This window comes from Pantherophis guttatus, chromosome 1 (assembly GCF_059756535.1).
Source record: "Pantherophis guttatus breed Tessera chromosome 1, ASM5975653v1, whole genome shotgun sequence".
Lineage (NCBI taxonomy): Eukaryota > Metazoa > Chordata > Lepidosauria > Squamata > Colubridae > Pantherophis > Pantherophis guttatus.
The window spans coordinates 280,992,621-281,015,932 of record NC_142063.1 but is presented as its reverse complement, the minus strand read 5'-3'; the positions used below and the strand labels follow the sequence as shown (position 1 = coordinate 281,015,932).

The following is a 23,312-nucleotide window of genomic DNA, read 5'->3' as shown; positions in this document are numbered from 1 at the left end:
TCTCCAGGTGATGGTAGAGGACAAGAAGGCCTGCAGGAACGTTGTCCATGGGGTTACGATGAGTCAGACACGACTTCGCAACTAATAACAAATAAATGCAAGGATTGATCACCAAGTTACTTTTTCATCAATTTCATAACTGTTAACAGTTACTACATGACTGCAATCACTAAATGAGGACTCTATAATTGTCATATAACCATTCTTCTATAAAGTTGTACAAACTGTTAATACAGGTCTGGCTCTATACAGGTAGTCATTGACTTACAATCATAATTGAGCCCTACATTTCTGTTGCTAAGTGAGATACTTGTTAAGTGATTTTTGCCCTATTTTATGATCTTTCTTAAGTGAATCACTGCAGTTGTTAAGTTAGTGAATCACTGCAGTTGTTAAGTTAGTAACATGACTGTTAAGTGAATCTGGCTTCCCCATTGACTTTGCTTGTCAGAAGGCCACAAAAGGGGATTACATGACTCTAGGACACTGTAACCATCAGAAATATGAACTAGTTGTCAAGCATACAGTTTGATCATGTGAACATGGAGATGCTGTTTGAAAAACAATCATAAGTCACTTTTTTCAGTGATGTAACTTTGAACAATCACTAAATGAACTGTTGTTAAGTCGAGGACCATCTGTACAATTTACCACCTACAATAAGAATAAAGTGGCAACTTCACACATAAGTCATGATGCACATAAGTATCTAGGGCACATGAGGCAGAAAATTCAATTCTTCTAGTATAAAGCAACACGACCATTTCCTGCTCTTTTATGATATCCCAAAACCTGATGGGAACCATCTCATTCAATCATAGCACGGTCAACCTGCAAAGAGTGAAGAAATCCTCACTATTTCTTCTCCTCTGTCTATTTAATCCCCATGATTTTAAAGGCTTGGACCAAACTTTCTTATATATTCAATATTATGAGTTCCTCTTCTTTGCAGATTTTCTTCGTTAAGATTTGCTGAGATGTGTGTCCAAGACAGTACTTTTTCACATTTGAGATGCACAGAGTCTACAGAATAAAATAAGGTCCACCTTCTTAACAGTCAAACGATTCTGCCAGGCAGGCTATCAATTCTGCCAGGAAAGCTAACTGCAGTGGTGAGATGCCCACCTCAGGAGCCATTAAGTCTAGCTATCCCATAACTCTTGTTCCAAGACATAAGTTGATAAAAAGATGATGAACAGGGCAATGAATCCTACTAGATTTATAATACCCTTTATTCAGTTATTTTTTTTCCCTTGGTTTATTAAATCAGCACTTCTGAAAAATACCTGCTAGTGGAAACAGCCTGATTCTGTACAGTCTCTGATCATCTCCATGTCCCTCTATGCTATTTGGTTTAGGGATAAAGCATCTTCTTGTACCTTTAATGGTAGAAAAATCTCAGACGGTAACATAATTACCCGTCCTGCAGTTAACGAACATGGCCATTATTCAACAAAATGTTTTAGTCTGATGGTAATTTAGCCTTCATTACACTGAAATGGAGAATCAGTAAAGCAAACAAAAAGGGAACGCAAAATAACATTAGCTCTTTAAAGGTGATGTCACACCTGCTTACAATCACATAAGAATAGTAACACCACATTCTCTGGCTTTGCTAACATGTCTTGGCAGGCTACTGCCACACTAGACTTCTCTTCCTACGTTGATTCTTCAGTATGGTTTTGAAAGCTGATTCTGCAAGAGTTGTGTAGAGACTGTATCCTTTAGAACATCCCTTCCCACTGTGGGGATGGTGACCTCACTGACCTGAATCCAGGTTCATTTCTCGTCTTTTGCAGCTGGAAATATAGAAGGAAGAAAATTCTAAAGGACTACTGTTACCTTGTTTATATTTGAGGTCATGACCGCTCCTAGAAGCTTACCTTCTAAAGCTTTTAATAGCTTTATAACATGCTGAAATTCCTATCTAAAACTTTTCTAGGCAGCAAAGAAAAAAGATTCAGCATTTGCATTTCTCCCCATTAGGAGATTTTCCAGGGAAAAAAAACGCCCACTCAACATGCAAAGAAACCACTACTTTATGTTTAGAATTCTGCAGCACCAGTTGTATTTATCAGACAGGTTTAGTAACACCAAACCTATCTGAGATCAAGTTACTACTTCATCCTAAAGATCTATTATTTGCACTGCTAATTTAGCAATCCACAGAATGGTTGACAGAGTTGAAGATTGCAAAAATAAGGCAGCATATTTGGTTTATTTTAGTGCCAAATGAGATCAACCACTCTATATTAAATATCTTGACACTCTATCATAGAACTAGTTAGTACACATGTATTTCTTAAAGCCACGAAGTACTCTGTAGGTACCAGTATGAATCAATGAGGGAAAATCCTTTCTAACGCCACTTACTTGATAGGGATACAGAGTAATACCATTTGTTCTTGACAAGGACCAGGTGCCGTCTAGGTACTGATGAGCCTGGATAGCCACAGAATTCAGGATGTTACCATTGCTGGGACTGGTAGCCATCTGTACACTGACCTTTGTCTGGTGTCCCAAGGAACCATTTTTCTTCTCTATCCCATTAACGATTCCTATGTTGTTCACTTTTCCACTGAGTTTGTTAGGCAGAAAGCCAGCATAATTGGAAGTAGCATAAGGAGCAGATAGGTATGCCCAGTCTCTGGGTTGCAGACTGCCCATATGTCGAGAGCCCACTAAGGTGGGAATATTGGGAAGGGGAGGAGGAGAGCCAGGAGAAGCATCACAATGTTCTGCGTTGGCTGCTTGTTCAAGTGTTAAAACCATCTGAATAGCCTCCTGCTTCAGCTGGTTCAAGTGAGTGGCACACACATCACACCGGTTGTCTCTCTCATTCCATGCTTTCCGGGTAGTATTGGGAACCTGTAGTTTGTCATGAATCACTGAAGAAAATGCCGGATCCTAAAAACCAAAAAGTAAGAGAAAAACCATTAAATTAAAAGGACAAAAAGAAATCAATTTTATTGTATTTACTGTAGTGTCGATTTTTTAAAAAAATAGAATGTAAATATCTTTATGTTTCTGCTAAAACTAAATTTTGGCATCATGTTCTTGATTACCACCTGGAGATACATTTAGGAGTTGCTTCACTAAAAGCTATTTCATTTGCATTATGGTTACTCATAACGATATCATTTCAACACTGAGAAAATTAGAAATTTCTTCCATTATTAATTAGATCCCATTTACTCAGATTTGTTAATTAAAATTTGTACTTTAAAATTTGATGTTATCCATTCCTCATTGTCTACTGATTGTTCTGTGCCAAAGGATCAACCTTCTAATAGCTCACAAAAGGAAACCACAGGTGGAGCTCACTTTAAAAAAGTAAAGGTTCCCCTTGCACATACAGGCTAGTTGTTCCCGACACTAGGGGGCAGTGCTCATCTCTGTTTCAAAGCCAAAGAACCAGGGCTGTCCGAAGATATCTCTGTGGTCATGTGGCCGGCATGACTAAATGCCAAAGGCGCACAGAACGCTGTTACCTTCCCACCAAAGGTGGTCCCTATTTTTCTACTTGCATTTTTTACATGCTTTCAAACTCACTTACAGGCTTCTATATTCAAAAGAATGGTCTCAATATCCCTACCCCTCTATTTTCAAACATATAATTTTTCTTAGATGTGGAGAAGTGAAGTAAGTTTAAAACAAGAATAAATGCAAACAGTATTCGATAATGCTAAAATTAATATAGCAGGAAAATAACCACCAAACTCAGACAGAAGGAATAAAGACTATTCACTGCTGGGAAGTCACTCCATCTTTACAAATTGATGACGCATCTCTCTTTTCACTAAAGTCCATAGTGATTCAACATGTGGAGATTAAATGATTAATGAATCATGGTATCTCTTACGTCAAACCCTCCAAAAGAAATAATTGTCAACAGAAGACCAGAGAAACCTGAATAACAATGAGAAAGCATTATCATTGCTTTTAGTGATGCACTATAAGAGCATCAGGCATATGCATTTCCTCATCAACAGAAATGTTTAATATTACAATTATTAAAGAAAATTCTCACCTTATATTTTGGATGAACTACTTGTGCTGGCCTAGGAACACTGAGCATAGAAAGTAAAGCACCAATATTCTGGTACCCATATATTTCGTCAGGTTCACTTTTGGTAGATTATCACACAGAAATCTTTCCAGCCTTTTTCTGCATTCAGAATATTGACTCTTTGCAGACAAAAAAGTAGCACAACAAGCAGAAATCTTTATCTCACAGCAGAAGGAAGAGCACTGACTGGGCCACCTAGATCTATCTAAAACAATTGTAGGATTTAAACCAGTTTATGAGTTTAAATTTCTAGAATTTATATTTTTTTTAAAAATGGAAAAAGCATCACTAGAAAATTGACTTCACCTTATTCAATCTCTAAAAAAACAAAACTTCAAGAACATGAATAAGAAATCAAATATATGAACCAAAACAAAATGGATATCAACTTTCCTAATAATAAGCGTATCTTAATAATCAATGTATAAATAACATTCCAACTTTATCCCTGAAACAAGTACTTTATAATTCTGCAGAAAATGATCCAGAATGGCCACTATAGATCACATAGGAGGAAAACAGATTATTATTGTTTACATCAAAGCTTTCAAACTGATTGCTGGACTAGAATAACTGTAATGTTTTGGCATTAGTTTACTTTCTGTACAGTTCCAGGAGGGCTACTGGTGAATTTAATGAGCAGAAAGTTTATTAGTCCCATAGGTGTGCATAAAACTGGCAGAAGGAGTTCAAGCTATGTATAATTTGAGTTGCACAGCATAAGTAGCAGGAGGATGCCAAGTTACACACACTGTTTGAGCTTCTTAGGCTTTAAAACTCAGCAGGAAACATCAGAGAAATAGGTCTGCTTGTGAGACTTACTGTCAACTTGAAAAGTCTATGGTATTTTGGCAGTCTTTCTAAAAGTCCAGCTGGGGACGGGAACTCAGAGCTTTTCAAAACTCAATTGGTTATTCAAGGTTATAATTACATGCTCCTTTTCTGATAAAGAAAGTTTGGTTGTGTTTCAGGCAGAGGTTTAATCGAAAGCTATCAAACTTGTATCACTACTGCACTGTAAACTAATATAGTAGAATATATGAAAAGAGTCAGATGACCCCAATTTCACAGATCACATAGAAAATACCACACAAATTACAAATTTAAAAAAGGATTAGGCAAGTGGTGAATTATATATTGTCTATATAGTTGGATATGTGAAATATACCACCCATATAATGATGTTGCCTTGTACTTATTCCACTGTTTGTGACATTCACCTATTTCAGCTTATTGCTGAGTAAAACTGAATCTCTTTTACTTCATTGGGAGGCATTTCTCACACCAAAAAATTAAAAGGCACTTTTTAATATAATATATAAAGCAACGTAGTCCCTTCACTACAGCCATTTTTTAAACTAGTACTTTCTCTATTGGGCTGCAAGAATGACCTTGAGAGACAGGAGGAAGAGCTATAGCCTAGACAACTGTCTGATAAGAGAAAAAGTTCAAAGCAGGAATGGAGGTGAAGAAAGCATTTCAGAACTGACTTTCCTAATTCTTCCTAGTTCTCTGGAATGAAAAAGCAGGGGAAGAGGGAAATGCTTTTAGATTTGCAAGATTCTGTTACTGTAACCTTACAATAAAGGAAGTATTAACATTTTGGGTTTTGGTTCCTGATTTGGATTACCTTGAAGGACAGACATCAGTCTTGCCTTTGTGCTGCAGAGAACTAGGGAGGGTCAATTCTGAGATGCTGGCCAGTCAATTCTGAGATGCTTTCTCCATCACCATTCCTGGTTTGGACTCATTCTCTTATCAGACAGTTGTCTAGGCTGGATCTCTTCTTCCTGTCTCTCAAGGTCATTCTCACATCCCATTCCACTTAAGGTGCCTGTAAATCTTGTATTCTGGGTAGGTTATTAGGTGACTATTAATAAAGTTAATGAACACGCCCTATTCAAATTCAGGGCCACAAAACAAACATGTAAAGGAGTTTATAATAGACCTGGGGAAAGTATGAGAGAGGCATTAAGGGGAACAGATTGTCCTGAGACAAAGGGGAAAGAGATTCAAAATAACCTTGCATTGATTTTGTTTAATATAAGAGAGGTCAGAGAAGATCTTGAATGGACTTCCAAGATTTCGTATTGTACCTTACAATAATAAAAGGCATTCCTGGAATCCCTGCTGAGCCTATTTTTTAATTTGGTCCACAGTGAGGGACTGATAAAAATGTTAAGCATGGAGTATCACATCAATTATTCAAATATCTCTCTATCTAAAGCAGGAGTCCTCAGATTTTTGGGAACTCATTTGGAATTTTGAGAAAATGTTATGCAAAATCTCATAAAGCAGCATCTGTTATTCTATGCCCTATAATAAAACATGCATTTAACAGAAGGCAAACTACTGGGAGTTGCTCCCTATGATCTCCTTTTTAGTCTCTCAGGATACCCTTCACATCGTAATTTACTCTTGCATTTTTCTACCCATATGGACATACTTCTAAAGGCCATTAACTTTACAAGGCTTATGTAACATAGACAGGCATCCTTTATAAAGAATTTTTCAGGGTTTTTTTTTTCTTTAAACCACTTGTCACTTTTCCATTTTTCTAAATTAGCAGAATCTAAAAATAACAAGGGTGGAGCAAAGAATCTCAAAGGCACCAAAACAAAAAAACCCTATTTGTTTATTTATTGCATTTGTACCTCACTTCAATCAATTTGATAATCAGCAGCTTACAAGGTATTAAAAAAATATTTTCAAACAATCCACAGGAGATATAAAAGGACATAAAATCAGAAGTGATGGTGAAAACAATGACAACAACTCAAAAAGAATAAAACAGAATATAGCCTGATCTAGTTAGAAGGTCCTCCAGGGATAGTTCGTTCTTCGATATCGCTCTGAATGCAGATAGCAATTGATGACAGTCTGTTCTCTACTGTGGGAGACTCCTCCAAAGAATCTGTGATGCTATCAAAAGGCAGCACTTCCTGGCTTCTACCTTTACTCCAGGAATTAGGTTACTAGGACAGAGATCCCCAACTACTGAGCTGTTTGCAACCAGGCTGCGGAAACAGTGGGCGTGCGCATGCGAATGCAAGCGCATCCCCACTTGCATGAGCAGAGGTTGAACACGTGCACACATGTTCCATTTGCGTGAATGGCAGGTACGCATGCACAGTGCTCACACAAAATGGAGGTGCGCATGTGCAAGCTTGCCAATCACTTGCGTGGAACCATTCTCTCTCCTCCCTCCGCTGGTCCGCAAAGCCGGAAAGGTTGGGGAACTCTGCAGTATGAGTAATTTCTGCCTAGATGATTTAACAAATTTAGAATTATCATGGTTGGTTGGAGAAGAAAAGAGTGATGGGCCTTTGGTGCCACAAAATATATGTTTTTTAAGTGCCCAGTAGGCTATAAAGCATGCTTATTGGTTGGCATTCAAACTGGCAGATCGCATGTTAGGCAAAATCAATCTGGATAGTTCACAAATTTAAAGATTCGATTCTGATGTTTGTACTACCAAAGGGTTTTCTAGATTTTATATGCAAAATTTTTCCTATCCTCAAACCTTTCAGTTCAGCAACCACCATAATAATTGGTTAGTCTTTAGGCTCAATCAAAAAATGTTGATCATGAGAACCCGATCCCACAATCATCAAAGGATTATTCCAATAGTTATGTCTGAGATACTTAGCTGATGACTGAACTTAACATGTTCTTCAGAGAAAGCAACTAGCCTCCACTGAGCTATGTATCTCTGTATACTGAACATCTAGAAATTTTCTCTGGAAACATAAAATACAGAGGTTTAAATTACATATGCAGTAAGTTCCACTTAAAGCAGATACAAACTCTTAGTGTTTGATATTAAAATGTTCTTAAACTAAATCCTAAAGAAAAACTGATAGAAAAACTGATGATAGCAATAGCAATAGCACTTAGACTTATATACCGCTTTACAGTGCTTTACAGCCCTCTCTAAGCGGTTTACAGAGTCAGCATATTGCCCTCAACAATTTGGGTCCTCATTTTATCCACCTCGGAAGGATGGAAGGCTGAGTCAACCTTGAGCCTGGTGAGATGTAAACTGCCAAATTGCAGGCAGCTGGCTGTCAGCAGAAGCAGCCTGCAGTTCTACACTCTAACCACTGCACCACGGTGGCTCATGAAGAGAACTAGTGGCAATCTCTGAATATAGAATGCTAAGGGTGCATTATAACAACATAGTTTCAAACAAACTTCTTCACAGAACTGCCATAGGTGATAATACCATGAACAAACATCAACTAGAATTGGGGAGAGGCTATAGTCCACCCTACCCACCCAGAAAGAAGTTGAAGGGTGCTTTGATTCAAGATGAAAATGTTAATAATTATGAAATGCTTCACATATACTAAATTAATGCATCTTGCAACTCCCTGATAAGGAAATGTTATAACTGAAAAAAAGGTAGCTAAGGAAAAATATGCTAAAGGTATTTCAAATTCTACACAGCGTGGAAAAAAATGAGTGGGGAGATAAACATCTCTTAAAGCTAGAATTTGAGGCCATCCAAGGAATATGAATGACAAGTAAATTAGAAAAGATCAGAAAGATAAAAAGAAATATGTTTTCGCATATCACAGAGGCACATTATGGAACTTAGTACAAGTTAATATTACCAACCAGTTTAGAGAGCTTTAAATTGATGGAAATAAGGATATCAGTGCACTTAAGCCATGACATTTATTTACTGCTTCCAAAATGTCTTCTTTGGCAGCTTCTCATAGGCACTTAATTGCTGAACTCTATGAAGGGAAAAGCCTGTGATGGACAGAGCATCGAAATACTGAAAATATTTCTTATCCTATAGTTAAAACTAGAACTCTAAATTTGGAAACCTTGTACAGCAGTCTGTATAATTTTTTATTTATTTATTAAGATTTTTTTTTAATGACCACTCAACTCATTCTCAGGGATTCTGGGTGGCTTACAAGAGCCCCAATATAAAGACCAATAAGCCCCCACCCCCGGGGACAAAAATCAAGCAAGCCACTTGATGGGCTCCATATCACTCTGGGGTTCCCTTGGTTCTGCCAAAGCCTGTTGGCAGAATCAGGTCTTCAGGGCCTTACGAAAGAGTATTTAAAGTGGGGGGAAATCTTATATCTGCAGGGATGATGTTCCACAAGGAGGATGCCAGTACAGTGAAGGCCCTTCTTCTTAGTCTTGCTAGATGGATCTTAGGAGAGGGAACCCATAACATTCCCTGCCTTCCCAGTCTGGCGGATTGGGTAGATATGTCTGGGAAAAGACTGTCCCTTAAATAACCTAGTCCCAAAGCCATGTAGAGCTTTGAAAGTGACAATCCACTCTTTGAATTGGACCAGAAGCAAATTAGCAGCCAATGCAGCTCCCACAAGACAGATGATATATGTGCAAATCTAGGTTTGCACAAAATGATGACAGGTGCAGCATTTTGCACCAATTGAACCTTCCAGATACTTTTCAAGGGCAGCCCCATGGAGAGTGCATTGCAATAGTCAAAATGGGAGGTGAATAACTATGAGCAGGGACTGTTGGTCCAGGAAAGGCGTAATTGATGCACAACCCACAGTTGCAAAAAGGCCCTTCTGGCTACGACTGCCACTTTCTCCCGAGCAAGAGTCATCAGTCAAGAACACACCAATTATGCACTGGATCTGTCTGGGGTAATGCAATCACACCCAAGACCAGAGATAGCAATTATCCATGGACCAAAGAACCCCAATCCCAAAGCTATTCTGTTTTGTCAGGGTTCAATTTCAGCCATTGTTCTCCATCCAGGTACCACTAATTCATTAACTAACTATATGGCTTCTACTACAGCAATTCCCAGAAAGTTCCACTATACACCAGCTGAATTGCAAAATCATTAAAAGACAGCCTTACACAGATCACAAGTACATTAGTACATTAGTACATGAATAACGAAGGCAAGATCAGCCCTCCCCAGATAGGATAGTGGCCTAAACATCCATCCAATCAACCATCCATCCATCCTCCTACATTTCTATCTGACACTCTCCAATTAGCATTTGTCCAGGACAACTCCCAAGCTATGTCGTTGTTGTTGTTTTTGTTGTTGTTTGGAACCCTATTTAAAATCAGATGCCACCTTTCATCCATCACCTATTTTTCTATCACAGCATTGCTATCTTCCGTGGATTAGGGTTCAGTCTGTCATCTTCATTTACCTCAAAGCTGCTTTACCACTACAATGCTTACATAAGTTCAATTTCAAAAAAGCAAAATTATTGTTCTCATTTTTCCGCTTCTCTGTAGGTAGGCATTGCACAAAATATGGCAACATGCATGAACTATCAAATTAAATACACTGCTCAAAAAAATAAAGGGAACACAAAAATAAGACACCCTAAGATCTGAATGAATGAAATATTCATAGTAAATACTTTGTTCATTACATAGTTGAATGTGCTGACAACAAAATCACACAACAATTATCAATGGAAACCAAATTTATCAACCCATGGAGGTCTGGATTTGAGTTACACTCAAAATTAAAGTGAAAAAAACACTATAGGCTGATCCACCTTTGATGTAATGTCCTTAAAACAAGTCAAAATGAGGCTCAGTAGTATTTGTGGCCTCCATGTGCCTGTATGACCTCCCTACAATGCCTGGGCATGCTCCTGATGATGTGGCGGATGGTCTCCTGAGGGATCTCCTCCCACACCTGGACTAAAGCATCCCCCAACTCCTGGACAGTCTGTGGTGCAACGTGGTGTTGGTGAATGGAGCGAGACATGATGTCCCAGATGTGCTCAATTGGATTCAGCTCTGGGGAACGGGTGGGCCAGTCCATAGCATCAACACCTTCATCTTGCAGGAAATGCTGACACACTCCAGCCACATGAGGTCTAGCATTGTTGTGCATTAGGAGGAACCCAGGGCCAACCGCACCAGCATATGGTCTCACAAGGGGTCTGAGGATCTCATCTCGGTACCTAATGGCAGTCAGGCACATGGAGGGCTGTGTGGCCCCCCCAAAGAAATGCCACCCCACACCATTACTGACCCACTGCCAAACTGGTCACTCTGGAGGATGTTGCAGGCAGCAGAATGTTCTCCACGGCGTCTCCAGACCCTGTCACATCTGTCACATGTGCTCAGTGTGAACCTGCTTTCATTGTGAAGAGCACAGGGCGCCAGTGGCGAAGTTGCCAATCTTGGTATTCTCTGGCAAATGCCAAACGTCCTGCACGTTTGGGCTGTAAACACAACCCCCACCTGTGGACGTCGGGCCCTCATACCACCCTCATGGAGTCTGTTTCTGACCGTTTGAGCAGCCACATGCACATTTGTGGCCCGCTGGAGGTAATTTTGCAGGGCTCTGGCAGTCCTCTTGTCCCTCCTTGCACAAAGGAGGAGGTAGCGGTCCTGATGCTGGGTTGTTGCCCTCCAACGGCCTCCTCCACGTCTCCTGATGTACTGGCCTGTCTCTTGGTAGCGCCTCCATGCTCTGGACACTACGCTGACAGACACAGCACACCTTCTTGCCACAGCTCGCATTGATGTGCCATCCTGGATGAGCTGCACAACCTGAGCCACTTGTGTGGGTTGTAGACTCTGTCTCATGCTACCACTAGAGTGACAGCACCGCCAGCATTCAAAAGTGACCAAACCATCAGCCAGAAAGCATAGGAACTGAGAAGTGGTCTGTGGTCACCACCTGCAGAACCACTCCTTTATTGGGGATATCTTGCTAACTGCCTATGCTTTCCACCTGTTGTACATTCCATTTGCACAACAGCATGTGAAATTGATTGTCAATCAGTGTTGCTACTTAAGTGGACAGTTTGATTTCACAGAAGTGTGACTGACTTGGAGTTACATTGTGTTATTTAAGTGTTCCCTTTATTTTTTTGAGCAGTGTATATTTTCTGATACTACACAGTTCCTATAGATATCAGGGCCACATTTTAGCACTTAAGTTTTCTCTATGCATGCATACTGCAAGGGCCAAAAATACATGTTACTCTATAGAGATATAGCTATTGCCTTAATTGCTGTCTTGAGTCTGCTTTACTAGCTATTACTGTGAGTTTATTTGAGAGCTTCTACATTTTGTCATGATTTATTTCCACCTTGTTTTATAGTGATGATTGATTACTGTTTTTTGGTTAGGATTTTTTTATTCTGTACCTTTCTTCGAAGGCTCAGATTGGAAAAACTACATCTAAATGCAAATAAAAAGAAATAAAGCTTGCAGATGGAGGTCAGAAGAAACTGAAGAAGCAATAAAAGGTATCTTTGAACACAACTGAGCCACTTATTTGTACACATGTTGCATAGAAACGTAGCTTCTTAGTGGGAAAGCATAACAAAAACTTGGGTTAGGTGATCCATCACCTCTCACCAAATATTTGGAAGGTGGGAAAAGTTGGGAGATCAAAGGCTGCATGATTCTGCCCTAACGTAAGTGTGACTTCCAGACTATCACTCCCAATGTGAAGCAAAACAACTAATTAAGATACACTAATGGAAACAAAGGGTGTTTCTGTGATAGAAACCACATACACTTAAGACTTCTTTTTTTATATGTTTTTATTCCCTGCTTTAACTTGATGGCACAGAAGCTATTTTCCTAAGCAAAGTCTTTGTCACTTTTCAGGAAACAGTATGAGAAACTAAATTATTTTAGCTTCATTTCTTCATGACTGAGGATTCTGGGAATTGTAGTCTCACCACATCTGGATGATTCCAGCCTGGATACCCTTCTCTAAAACTGAATTAACTGCTGAGACATACAACTTTCCCCATTTGACTGTTGAAAAGCCAAAGCTTCCAACTGTTAAAATTGTACCATTTCTGTTAAAATAACAAAATGCTCAAATAAACTGAAATCCACAGGAGTTTTGTGCCAGCAGGGCCTGTGGTTTCTAGTCTGGTGAATACAAATTAGCAAACATGCTACTAGCAAATTCTCTCTCTCTACTAAACAAGAAGGTGAAACGATGACTAACTATTGTTGAAATTGTACAGGGTTTCTTTCCCTAAAACAGTATACTTCCTTACCCACCCTCTTTAACAAACATGAACTGATCTATCTTGGTGCCACACTATCTTATCAAAATTCTCTCTATCCCTGTACCACAAATGAATAGTTGCAGTTCATCTCTGCAAAATGTTCATTTGGAATATACAAGAAATAGAAGCCACATTATATAGTAACAATGCTCTCCATTTCCCATTGATTTTTAAACATTTTGCTGCGGCAAACCATAAATTTATTTCTTAAGAATCTTATGTTGCCAGAATTCCTCTTGAACCAACTATGATAATGAGAGGAAGTATCTCCTCTATTCTATTTTTAGGTATACAATATTGCCACCAGAATTAAACTGGCTCACAGTTCTTTTCCTAAATTATTGCATAATGCTCTTTATTCGTTCAAACTGCAATAATTAAGGATTATCTGCAGAATATATGATTACTTATGTTATGCTGGGGAGGGGAGAGGGTTTATACAGCAGAAAATTCAGTGTAAATGTGCACACATACAGTACCTCTTAGGACAAGTGCCAGTACCCTTTATTAATTCATTTTAAAAATCTGTTCGAATAATTCGGGGCATGAAAGACTGCAGTTGGTAAGCCTTCTTTAGCAGGGCTGAAAGAGACCATTGAAAGCTGCATGCATCTTTACAGTTTTTCTCCCGCTTGGATGAAATATATCACAGGCAGACACCAGTTTTGTAGGAAAGGAAAGCAGGACAGACTCAAAATGAGCTCCTGTTACTAAATGTTGCACTCTTGCAAACCTTTGGCACTTATCACCAACCATGGGCTAAAAATATACCATCCCTGCTTGATTAAGTCAATTGCTGACAAGCATGAATGAAGAAACAGCTTCACTTGTGTGGTCCAATGAATGAGGACTAAGATTACAAATCTCTTCTCAAGTATTCCCAAGTGCCCGTCTCTCTGCTCCGGGCTAGTGGGATATGAGATGAATGAATGAATTAGAAGAAAAATGTTTGTGGTGTAGCTGGCAATCTTAGCCGCTTAGGCCTCAAATCAAAATATATCCTTGCTTGGATTATAAAGTCATATGGAATTTTCTTCTAATCAATCAGGTGGGAAAGTCACTAAGAAATCTGGAAGATACTCCAAAACTCTTTTGAAAGACAAATATATCCACATCAGGGAGAAAGGAGTAGTTAGAAGACAGAAGCTCAAAGGAAATTGATTGTGAAAGGCATAATTTTGAGTTCTAATGTATGCTTACACACTGAATGGACCCATACATTCTGTATCTTACCTTCTCTGTAAGTAATCAAACAACCGACTGTGCTTTATATTCAGATGGTACCACCTATCTTCAACAGACCTGCTACATTCAAAAAATTGGCACCAAATTGAAGAGATTTTTATGGCTAAAAAATAATAGCAAAAGAAGGTACTTTGTGATGCCCTTTGTAAACATTAGGTTCCTATTGATTTGCATTGATTCTGTATTTGGGATGTCACTAAATCAAGAAAAGATATTATTCTGTATTATCTTAGAAGATACAATAGCATCTGCATTTACATTCCAGGATCTAGACAGACCACTAATATGTAATATTTTTATGAAAACGTTCTCAAGCACTATCTACATTACAGACATAAATACAATTTGCAATCGTTCCCAAGGAATTGTGAACCACAAATCAGCTGGCAACATGGCTAGGCTATGTAGAAATAGAGGTGCTTGCTGAATCCATAGGACCATGTCTGAAGTAGATGATCCTTCAAGGGAAATTTTCTGCAACTCCTGGCCCGTAGAAGATGGTAAAACGGAAATGAGTTTATGGTAAATATGTTTTATTCTTAACATCTCTCGTTTTCTTTGTTTGACCTGCTGGTTCAAATGTTTGTCTTCCCTGTTCTAACCATGTCAGGACAGCAGAAGTAATTTGGGGGTGGAGGTGGGGGCAGTGATTCAAGTAGATGCAAAATTTCCAGTCCCACCATGGAATAAATCTGTTGTCCCTACTTCTGTTCTGAGAACCAAGTATATGGATGGAATTAGGATTAGCTGTATTAGGGCATAGATCTCATCAATGGTGAGAAAGGCCTGGGCACATCCTTGAAAGATGGAAAGCAGAAGACTATAAAACCTGCTCCAAAAAAGTGCTTCAATTTAGAGAGGCAACTGCATTTAGACTGCTTCTGAAGGCAAATGAGGCAAGTGTTAACTTTTTTGTCCTCTCGAAGGCGGATTAGATTTAGAGGTTCATATCTATAGGAAGCAGTTTGCTAATATACTTTCTGAGCACGCCTTCAGGGGCATATGATCCATAATTTATATGGCTGCCCAGAGTTTTATTGCGTAGATGGGTGGCCTTATAAATTTGAGTCATAAATAAGTGAGTAAACAATAGTCAGGAAGAGGATTGGAGGAAAAAAAAACACAAATATAGGAATAACTAGGAACAATTAAAAAAGAAAAGCAAATGGAGCAGAAGAGGAAAAATGCAGAGTAGTGAAAATCATTTGATAATTAATCAGAAAGAGATTTGTTTACACTGTTATTTTACCATCTCACCCGTTCACTGTTTCCCCAAGGTTGCTATTTCAATAACAAATAGCAACCTTGAAGGACAATTTTCAGAGGAAAAACAATGCAAGAGTAAAATGCAGTTGAACTACAGCATTTTTTTCATAATCAAAAGTAGATCACAATTTGAATTTTTAAAAATAGGAATGTGCTTAATATAAACTTACGTTCAGTCAATAGTCAGCCTTCTCCAATCTGTCACCCTTCAGATACATTGAGATTGCAAAGCTCTTACTAACATCATTTGACAATATGTAGTACTATAACCTGCAGGAGTTTTGAAAAACGAAGCTGCCCATTCCAACATGAAAAGGCACAAATGGATTTTGTTGAAGGTATGTGCCTATGTGCATAGTCTCAAGAGCTACATACTCTTTTCCAAGATACTAAATTCCTTCTATTTAATTAATTTCAGCCCATCCATAATCACACAACATTATTCAGCATTCTGGACGGATTTTCAAAGAATGGGTTACCTCTTAGAACTTTTTCTCTATCTATAGTTACATACCTGAGGTTCTTTTGAGCATGGTCCCTCCATTGATCCTACGTTTGTTAACACTGAGGTCCTTTGGCTATTTGGTTGTTGGGTTCCCTCAAATTCCTTTTTTGAAATATGAATAACACTCATTCATTCATTGACTAACTTCATTCATTGCCTAACATTTGCTAGAACATCCGTTAGATACTTTATGCTTCAACTAACTACACCAATGACCCAATGTTGATAATTTCTGCTATCCATAAAAAGCCAGTATCCTGGAACTGCATTTGAAATTTAAAAAGAAACATGTTTGGTATTGATGTAACATTAGCTGATTTTACTGAAAACACAAGCTTCAAATTCATTGCTGGGAAAGGAAAGATCTTGTATCCAATACTGAAAATCAAGAATTCTGAATTTAAAATGTTTCTTCCACATAGGGCATACAGATGAGTTTTAAGTTGCAAATTAAAGGCTCTAGGCCAGTGATGGCTAATCTTTTTGCCATTGCGTGCCAGGATGGGGGGCGGGGGGATGGGTCATACACACGCATGCCCACACCCATAATTATATGCACTCCACCCCCATACATGCACGCGTGACCCCCCCCTCCGCTCCCCCCACTCCTGGCATGCGATGGCCCGTTTTTCTTTCTCACCTGACTCCAGGGCCTCTCTAGGAGTCTGGGGAGGGTGAAAATGGCCTTCCCCACCCCCCCCCGGAGGTCCCCTCCAGAGGTGGGATCAGAAGTTGTTAAATGGGCCATTTTCGACCTCTGGAGGACCTCTGGGGGGTGTGGAAGGCCGTTTTTGCCCTCCCCAGACTCCTAGAGAGGCCCTGGAGGCTGGGGACAGCAAAAATCGGGCCTTCTGGTCTCACCAGTTGTTAAATGGGCCGTTTTCAGCCTCTGGAGGATCTCGGGGGTGGGGGTGGGGAAGGCCGCTTTCACCCTCCCCAGATTCCTAGAGAAGGTCTGGAGCCAGGTGAGAAAGAAAAATGGGCCTACCCCAGGCCCTCCAGAGGCAGGGAATAGCCTGTTTCCCTACTTCTGGTGGGCCCAGAAGACCCGAAAATCAGATGCAGGCACCAGAGTTGAGCTCGCATGCCCACTGATATGGCTACATGTGCAACCTGTGGCACACGTGCCATAGGTTCGCCATCACGGCTCTAGGCATTTTCTTTGTTATTTTAAAGATGTCATTAAAAGTAAACAGGTGTATTTACCCTGTAGCCTTTCCAAGATTTGGTCTGAAACTTTCAATTTTCCTACTATGCTCAATTTTAACATTCCACAGTAATTAAACTTCCTTCTCAGCAGCAACTGAATAATTTTATATCTATAAGCTTATACATAAGCTTTAATCTCTTCCAGCCACCTTACTGGATAATCACTACTTTTCTGATAGAGGGACAAAACTGTATCTATATCCACTTTCTTTATCTTAAAATTAAACATGATTTTATTGATATATAATCAGTTGTTTAAAAATCTAACTACCGTAACTGTTTTCTGTCTGAGTTATTTGGCTGCCCAAGTCACAAAAAGCAACTCTAGCCAATGGACAAGTTTTAGGAATATATAAAAGAAACTAAGAAAAGAAATACAATAAACATCCAACAGAAAAAAGAACAACAGAAATAGTAGAATCAACCAAACGCATATCACAATCACTATAGTTCATTCTAGATGTCCTGGCCCAATACCTCAGGAAGAACCACATTTCCAGAACTTTATAGAAGAACAAGAAGTCAAGGTGTTGGGGAGGTGCTGTGACAGAGAAAGCACATCTCCTAGGTTCTACCAAGCAACCTTGCTTCATAGAAACAACTCAAAGCATGCCCACTTTCATAGTCCAAACCCTCCAGAGTTACTTAGGTGAGATGAATAGTGTAGAAATTACTTGTGTCCCAAAATTCTAGCCTATCTTATAGAGATGTTTTGAGTATCCTCATCATTTTGATTGCAAGGATGCTCCTCTGTGTGCCTAATTGTTTATTTTTCTTTGATTAGCATTCTATAAATCTGTCTAGAACAGATATTAAACTGACTAGCCTATAATTTCCTGAAGGTTCTGTTGACCCATTTTTTTTAAAAAAATGTTGGTACTGAATTTGATTTAAGGGGCAACTTGATTTGACAAATCAAGGAGGAAGCAATTTTAGTTCTACATTCTTGTTATTTTAAAACCTCCAGGTTTAATCATTTAATCATATAGAAATTTGGTTTCTTTATTATAGACAATCACAATGAGAACTTTTCTTTTGATGCCTCCCCGTTTGCTCCGACCCCCTCCCCACATCCAAGATCATACTGAGCATTCTGATCAGATGGGTGATAGCATCTCATTAGCTCCAATTCAGATTTGATGTTATGAAAAAATGTCAGGCACGAATAACAGTGGGGGTCACAAATGGTCAGAGACAACTGAACAACTCTGTATGGGAGTCATAACTTGGGCCAGAAAAAAATATTTATGTAAGTACCTAAAAATATATGCATACACAAAACCCTCAGAATAGGGGGTTGGTCTATTATACAAGAGAGAGTAGCACCTATATTTGAACTAATTATTTGTGTGAATTTCAGACATATTACTGTGTATCTGGTCATGGAATAGACTGAAGGAAAAAAAGCATTAAGGGGTGTTAAAATTCTTTCCCATACTATGTAAAGAAAGTCTGCAATTAGAGCCCAATATTGATATCAGCAGGTGTTTTCCATTTAAAACTAAAAGCCTATATTTCAATCTATATCTGTAATGGATTTTTCTACAGCGTCTCAAAATAGCACTTCCTGGCAATGAAGGACCTTAAGAACCATAAAAATAATATACTTTTGTTCTAATTCACAATCATCTCCCAAATAGCATGATTAAAGGTTAATTCTGTGGTCATTTCTGCCTTAACAAGCATAGGATATATTCCTGGACTGATCTCTTTTTTTATGTGCTTCTGTTTCCATGGAGAAAAATGCTTCATCTGAACATTAGAAGATGTTGTGTGTGTGATTTTAAAAGATCTTTGTAATGAGATGGGGAGAGTGAGACTGCAGACCACCAGGGAAGTGTTTGTGATTGGTCTGTCCTGTACTGTCCAACTAATGGAGCTATTACCTACAATCAAATTCTCTTCTGCCCAGAGTTCACATAAGAAAGCTTCCAATTTCTGTGAAACCTGAGTATGAAATGTTGCTAAACTAAACTGGAGAAGCTAAAGATGGGAGCATTAACAGTTTGAGTAAGAAGTTATGTAGATTTGAGTGCCTATATTTTCATTTTCAGTAGCAGTCAGACACAGAGAAATATTCGAAGAGGTTCACACAAAAAAGAAGGCAGTTTAGATAGCCAGCTTCTGAGCTGTTGAATATGTTAAAGGTTAAACCAGCATATCAAACTATCTCAGAAATGGCTCTAAAGGTACTGTTAACTGTTTTTGTACTGTAGCCAGCAAAATGTAGTTCCTTCAAGCCAGTCCCATCTGCAATTTTCTTGCAGTATTTTGATTCAACTGTATTTTGAATCTTATTTTTAAGCAACACTTTGTATTATCTCCGCATTTGGAAGTATCGGCTGAAACAATACTTTTCACTTAAGGTAATAAAAATAATTAGCTAAAATATTTGTTATATAATTTAAGTAGAATGCAGTAAAAAAAAATAGTATGGTAGCTATTAGCATTATGACCTAAGGTCTCAATAGACCTTTCCCATATGAACTTTATTGAAACAGCCTGGTCCTCAGGAGAAAAAACCAACTAAAAACCCTTATGAAAAATATATTATGATTTAGACAGCAATTAAATGGATTGCCCATTTTCAATTCAAATGAATTAAAGGTAATCCTTGATTTATAACCACAATTGAATCCAACGTTTCTGTTGCTAAGTGAGTCATTTGTTAAGTGAATTTTGCCCCATGTTACAACCATATTTGCTACAGTTGTTAACTGAATGACCATGTGTCTGAAATGGTAGAGGGTTTCCTGTTTGACCAGGGGGCTGGACTATAAGACCTCCAAAGTCCCTTCCAACTTTGTTATTCTGTTACTTGTTAAATGAGTAACACAGTTGTTAAGTGAATCTGGCTGACTTTGACTTTGCTTGTCAGAAGGACACAAAAAGTGATCATATGACTCCAGGACACTGCAACCATCACAAATATGAATCAGTTGCCAAGTGTCTGAATTCTGATCACATCAGCTGTAATGGTTCGGTGAAAAATAGCTATAAGTCACTTTATTCAGTGCCGTTGTTCACTAAATGAACTGTTGCAAGTTGAGAACTAACTGTACTAGTTTTGTATCATATCGGTCTTTATAATCTGGTTGCAATATCAGAGCAACATTGAAAAATGTACATATCATAATAAGGCCTTCTGTTTCTCTACGATACAGATACAGCTTTCCTAATTCAACAGGGGGAAAAAAATTAAGTTGCATGAGACAGGAAGGTTCAATCAGCAAGAGATGGAATATGAAGGCCTAAATCTGTGTTTTTCAAACTTATTGACTTGAAGATGAGAATTGTCCAGCCACCATACTAAATAGTCCCTTCCAACTCTATATACGTAGCCCTCGACTTACAACAGTTCATTTCGTGACCATTCAAAATTACAATGGCACTGAAAAATATGACTTGGGACCGCTTTTCAGAGTTACCACCTTTGCAGCATCCCCATGATCATGTGTTCAAAATTCAGATGTTTGGCAACTGGTTCAATTTTGGCAAGAACGGTTGTAAAACTGGGCAAAACTCACTTAACAACTGTCTTGCTTAATAACAGAAATTTTGGACTCAATTATGGTCGTAAGTCAAGGCCTACCTATATATACTTAATGAGAGAAAAGATTAGAAAGGGGAACCGATTATATTCTTCTCAATGATAAGATTCTTTTTAGACTGTTCAAGATCTTTGAAGAGCTAATTAATCTGAAGCTGCACCAGTGGAAAAGAGTTAATAGAAATGTTAATACAAACATAACACCCGTAATAAGATTTTATCTTGCTTCCTTTGATATGTGAAACAAACAATTACTCCAGGAGGTTTTGAGAAACAGTTATGGAAAACCACAGGTAATAAATTAGCCATCCTCATTCAGTTTGTCTTTGGAAATGGGCACACACTGAGATTTTAACACAATTGAACAAAAAAGCAGTGAAGGTCAACATCAGTTCAATTCTTGCTCTCTTCTATATCCATGGAAAAGTGTATCTTTCCATATTTGCTATAATTAATGAAGGGGTAGGCACAGCTCCTACACACGTTACAAGGATGACTGTTCGAAGACAGAAAACAAATATACATTGACTCTTGAGCCTGTGAGCCTGTATGAAGACCTTCAGAGGATTGGATCAAAAATTGAATACTGCTTTAATGTATTTATTGCTTAAGATTTATATTCTGCTTTTTCAATAGAAGAGAATATATAAAGCTCAGGGTTGAACTATGGAATGTTTGGTGCTCTTTATTTGCTAAACTAAGTAACATCATCAGTGCAAGTGAGTGTTTAAGTGTTTGAATGTCTTGCTTTTTCTCCAGGAATCAAGGTAGCATACACAGCATTTCCTGCTATTAAGTATAATAACCCACAAGGGGTTTATGGACTGAAAGAAAATGATTTAGTGAGCTTCCATCTCTGAAGGTGGACTTGAACATCAGTTACCTAGCTCCTGGTGGATTTTTTTAAATGGCTATCAATATGGTTTTTGTTTTGTTTTGTTTTGTTTAATTTTATTTATATGCCACCCTTCTCCGAAGACTCAGGGCGGCTTACAATGCGTTAAGCAATAGCCTTCATACTTTTGTATATTTTATACAAAGTCAGCTTATTGCCCCCACAATCTGGGTCCTCATTTTACCTACCTTAGAAAGGATGGAAGGCTGAGTCAACCTTGAGCCTGGTGAGATTTGAACTTTGCAGTAATTGCAGGCAGCTGATGTTAATAACAGTGCTTTAGTCTGCTGTGCTACCAGGGCTCTTTCTTTGTTCTTAGATCTGCATGGTAGCAATTTCAGAGAATGTCACAATTTCACCCAGGTGATAACAACATCAGAGAGATTTAACAGCCAATAAAAGAAGAACAATAAGTCCATAAAACTTAAGAAGCAACTTTAAGTTGGTTGAACAGAATTTCCATGTATTCATGTGTTCAGTCATTCTAAATTTTAGATAGTTCTTGATCTGACCATTCATTAAGTGACCATTCAAAGTTACAACAGTGCTGAAGAAGTTGGGGATATAACTGGTACCCAGAATTCCAGCAGTCCCACAGTAATAGAATTCTGGGAGTCACAGATACAACAGTTCTGGGGGCCGGGGGGGGGCAGAAAGTTTTGAAAGGCAGCAAGGGTATAGAAGATTAGTTATTTATTAAAGTACATTAAGAGTCATCTCAAATCATAATTAAAAAGTCACTATGGAAGGTACTGTATATTCTATATTGATATTTCACTCTAGGCAACTAAAAAAAGAGTAACTGCTATAACAAAACTCTTCTCTCTAGCTATCAACATTCAGGAAATAAAACAGGAAATATGTCATAAAGTAGAATTCAAAGCTCCGAAATCACAACTCTAAAATATTAATAATGATGACTTACAGGTTATGATTAAATTATTAAATCTTCCTTAACGTTTAAAATGTTTAAAGTAAATTCATTAAAAATGTTACATGTCCAATTTTAATTTTTAAAAATTAGGCACACCAGGATAAATTTAGTCAGAATTAGATCCATGACCTGCATAGAGCAAGAGTCTTGTGTTCCAGACACAGAAAATGTTTCTCCAAACTATTTGGCATTGGGAGAGAAGCTGCAGCTGGTTCCCCATCTTCCTCTCTCTATAGCAGTGGTTTTCAAACTCGGCAACTTTAGGATGTGTGGACTTCAACACCCAGCATTCCTCAGTCAAGCTTAAAGTTGTCAAGTCTAAAAAACACTGCTGAACACACATTTGGCATAATATGATATTTGATTCCAACAAAGCTCCCGTTAGAGCTAAAGGAATATATCAAATCCCCTGAAAAGGAAATCAAACTGCATGATACAGAAATTAAGGATCGTATAATAAGACTGTCTTTTTTTAAATTTGAACTCCTATGACATTTTATTGTATCTTTTTAAGAGCTATCACACATTCAGTATACGGAAACTACAACTACTCCTCAAGAAAAATGCACTCTGTATAAACTGGCCATCAGGCAAAATGTGAAACATATACCGTAT

At 38.3% G+C, this 23,312-nt stretch overlaps 1 protein-coding gene across 2 annotated transcripts in view; it reads right to left on the bottom strand.

Moving 5' to 3' along the window:
• Positions 1 to 23,312, bottom strand: part of KIF26B (kinesin family member 26B) — a 307,349-nt gene that overhangs the window by 210,707 nt on the left and 73,330 nt on the right. Inside the window, exon 3 of one of the 2 annotated variants that reach the window (XM_034428212.3) lies at positions 2,374 to 2,907. In XM_034428212.3, coding sequence (XP_034284103.2) covers positions 2,374 to 2,907 — 534 coding nt within the window. The remainder of the gene's footprint in view (positions 1 to 2,373; positions 2,908 to 23,312) is intronic. The other variant, XM_034428213.3, reaches the window with a different exon arrangement.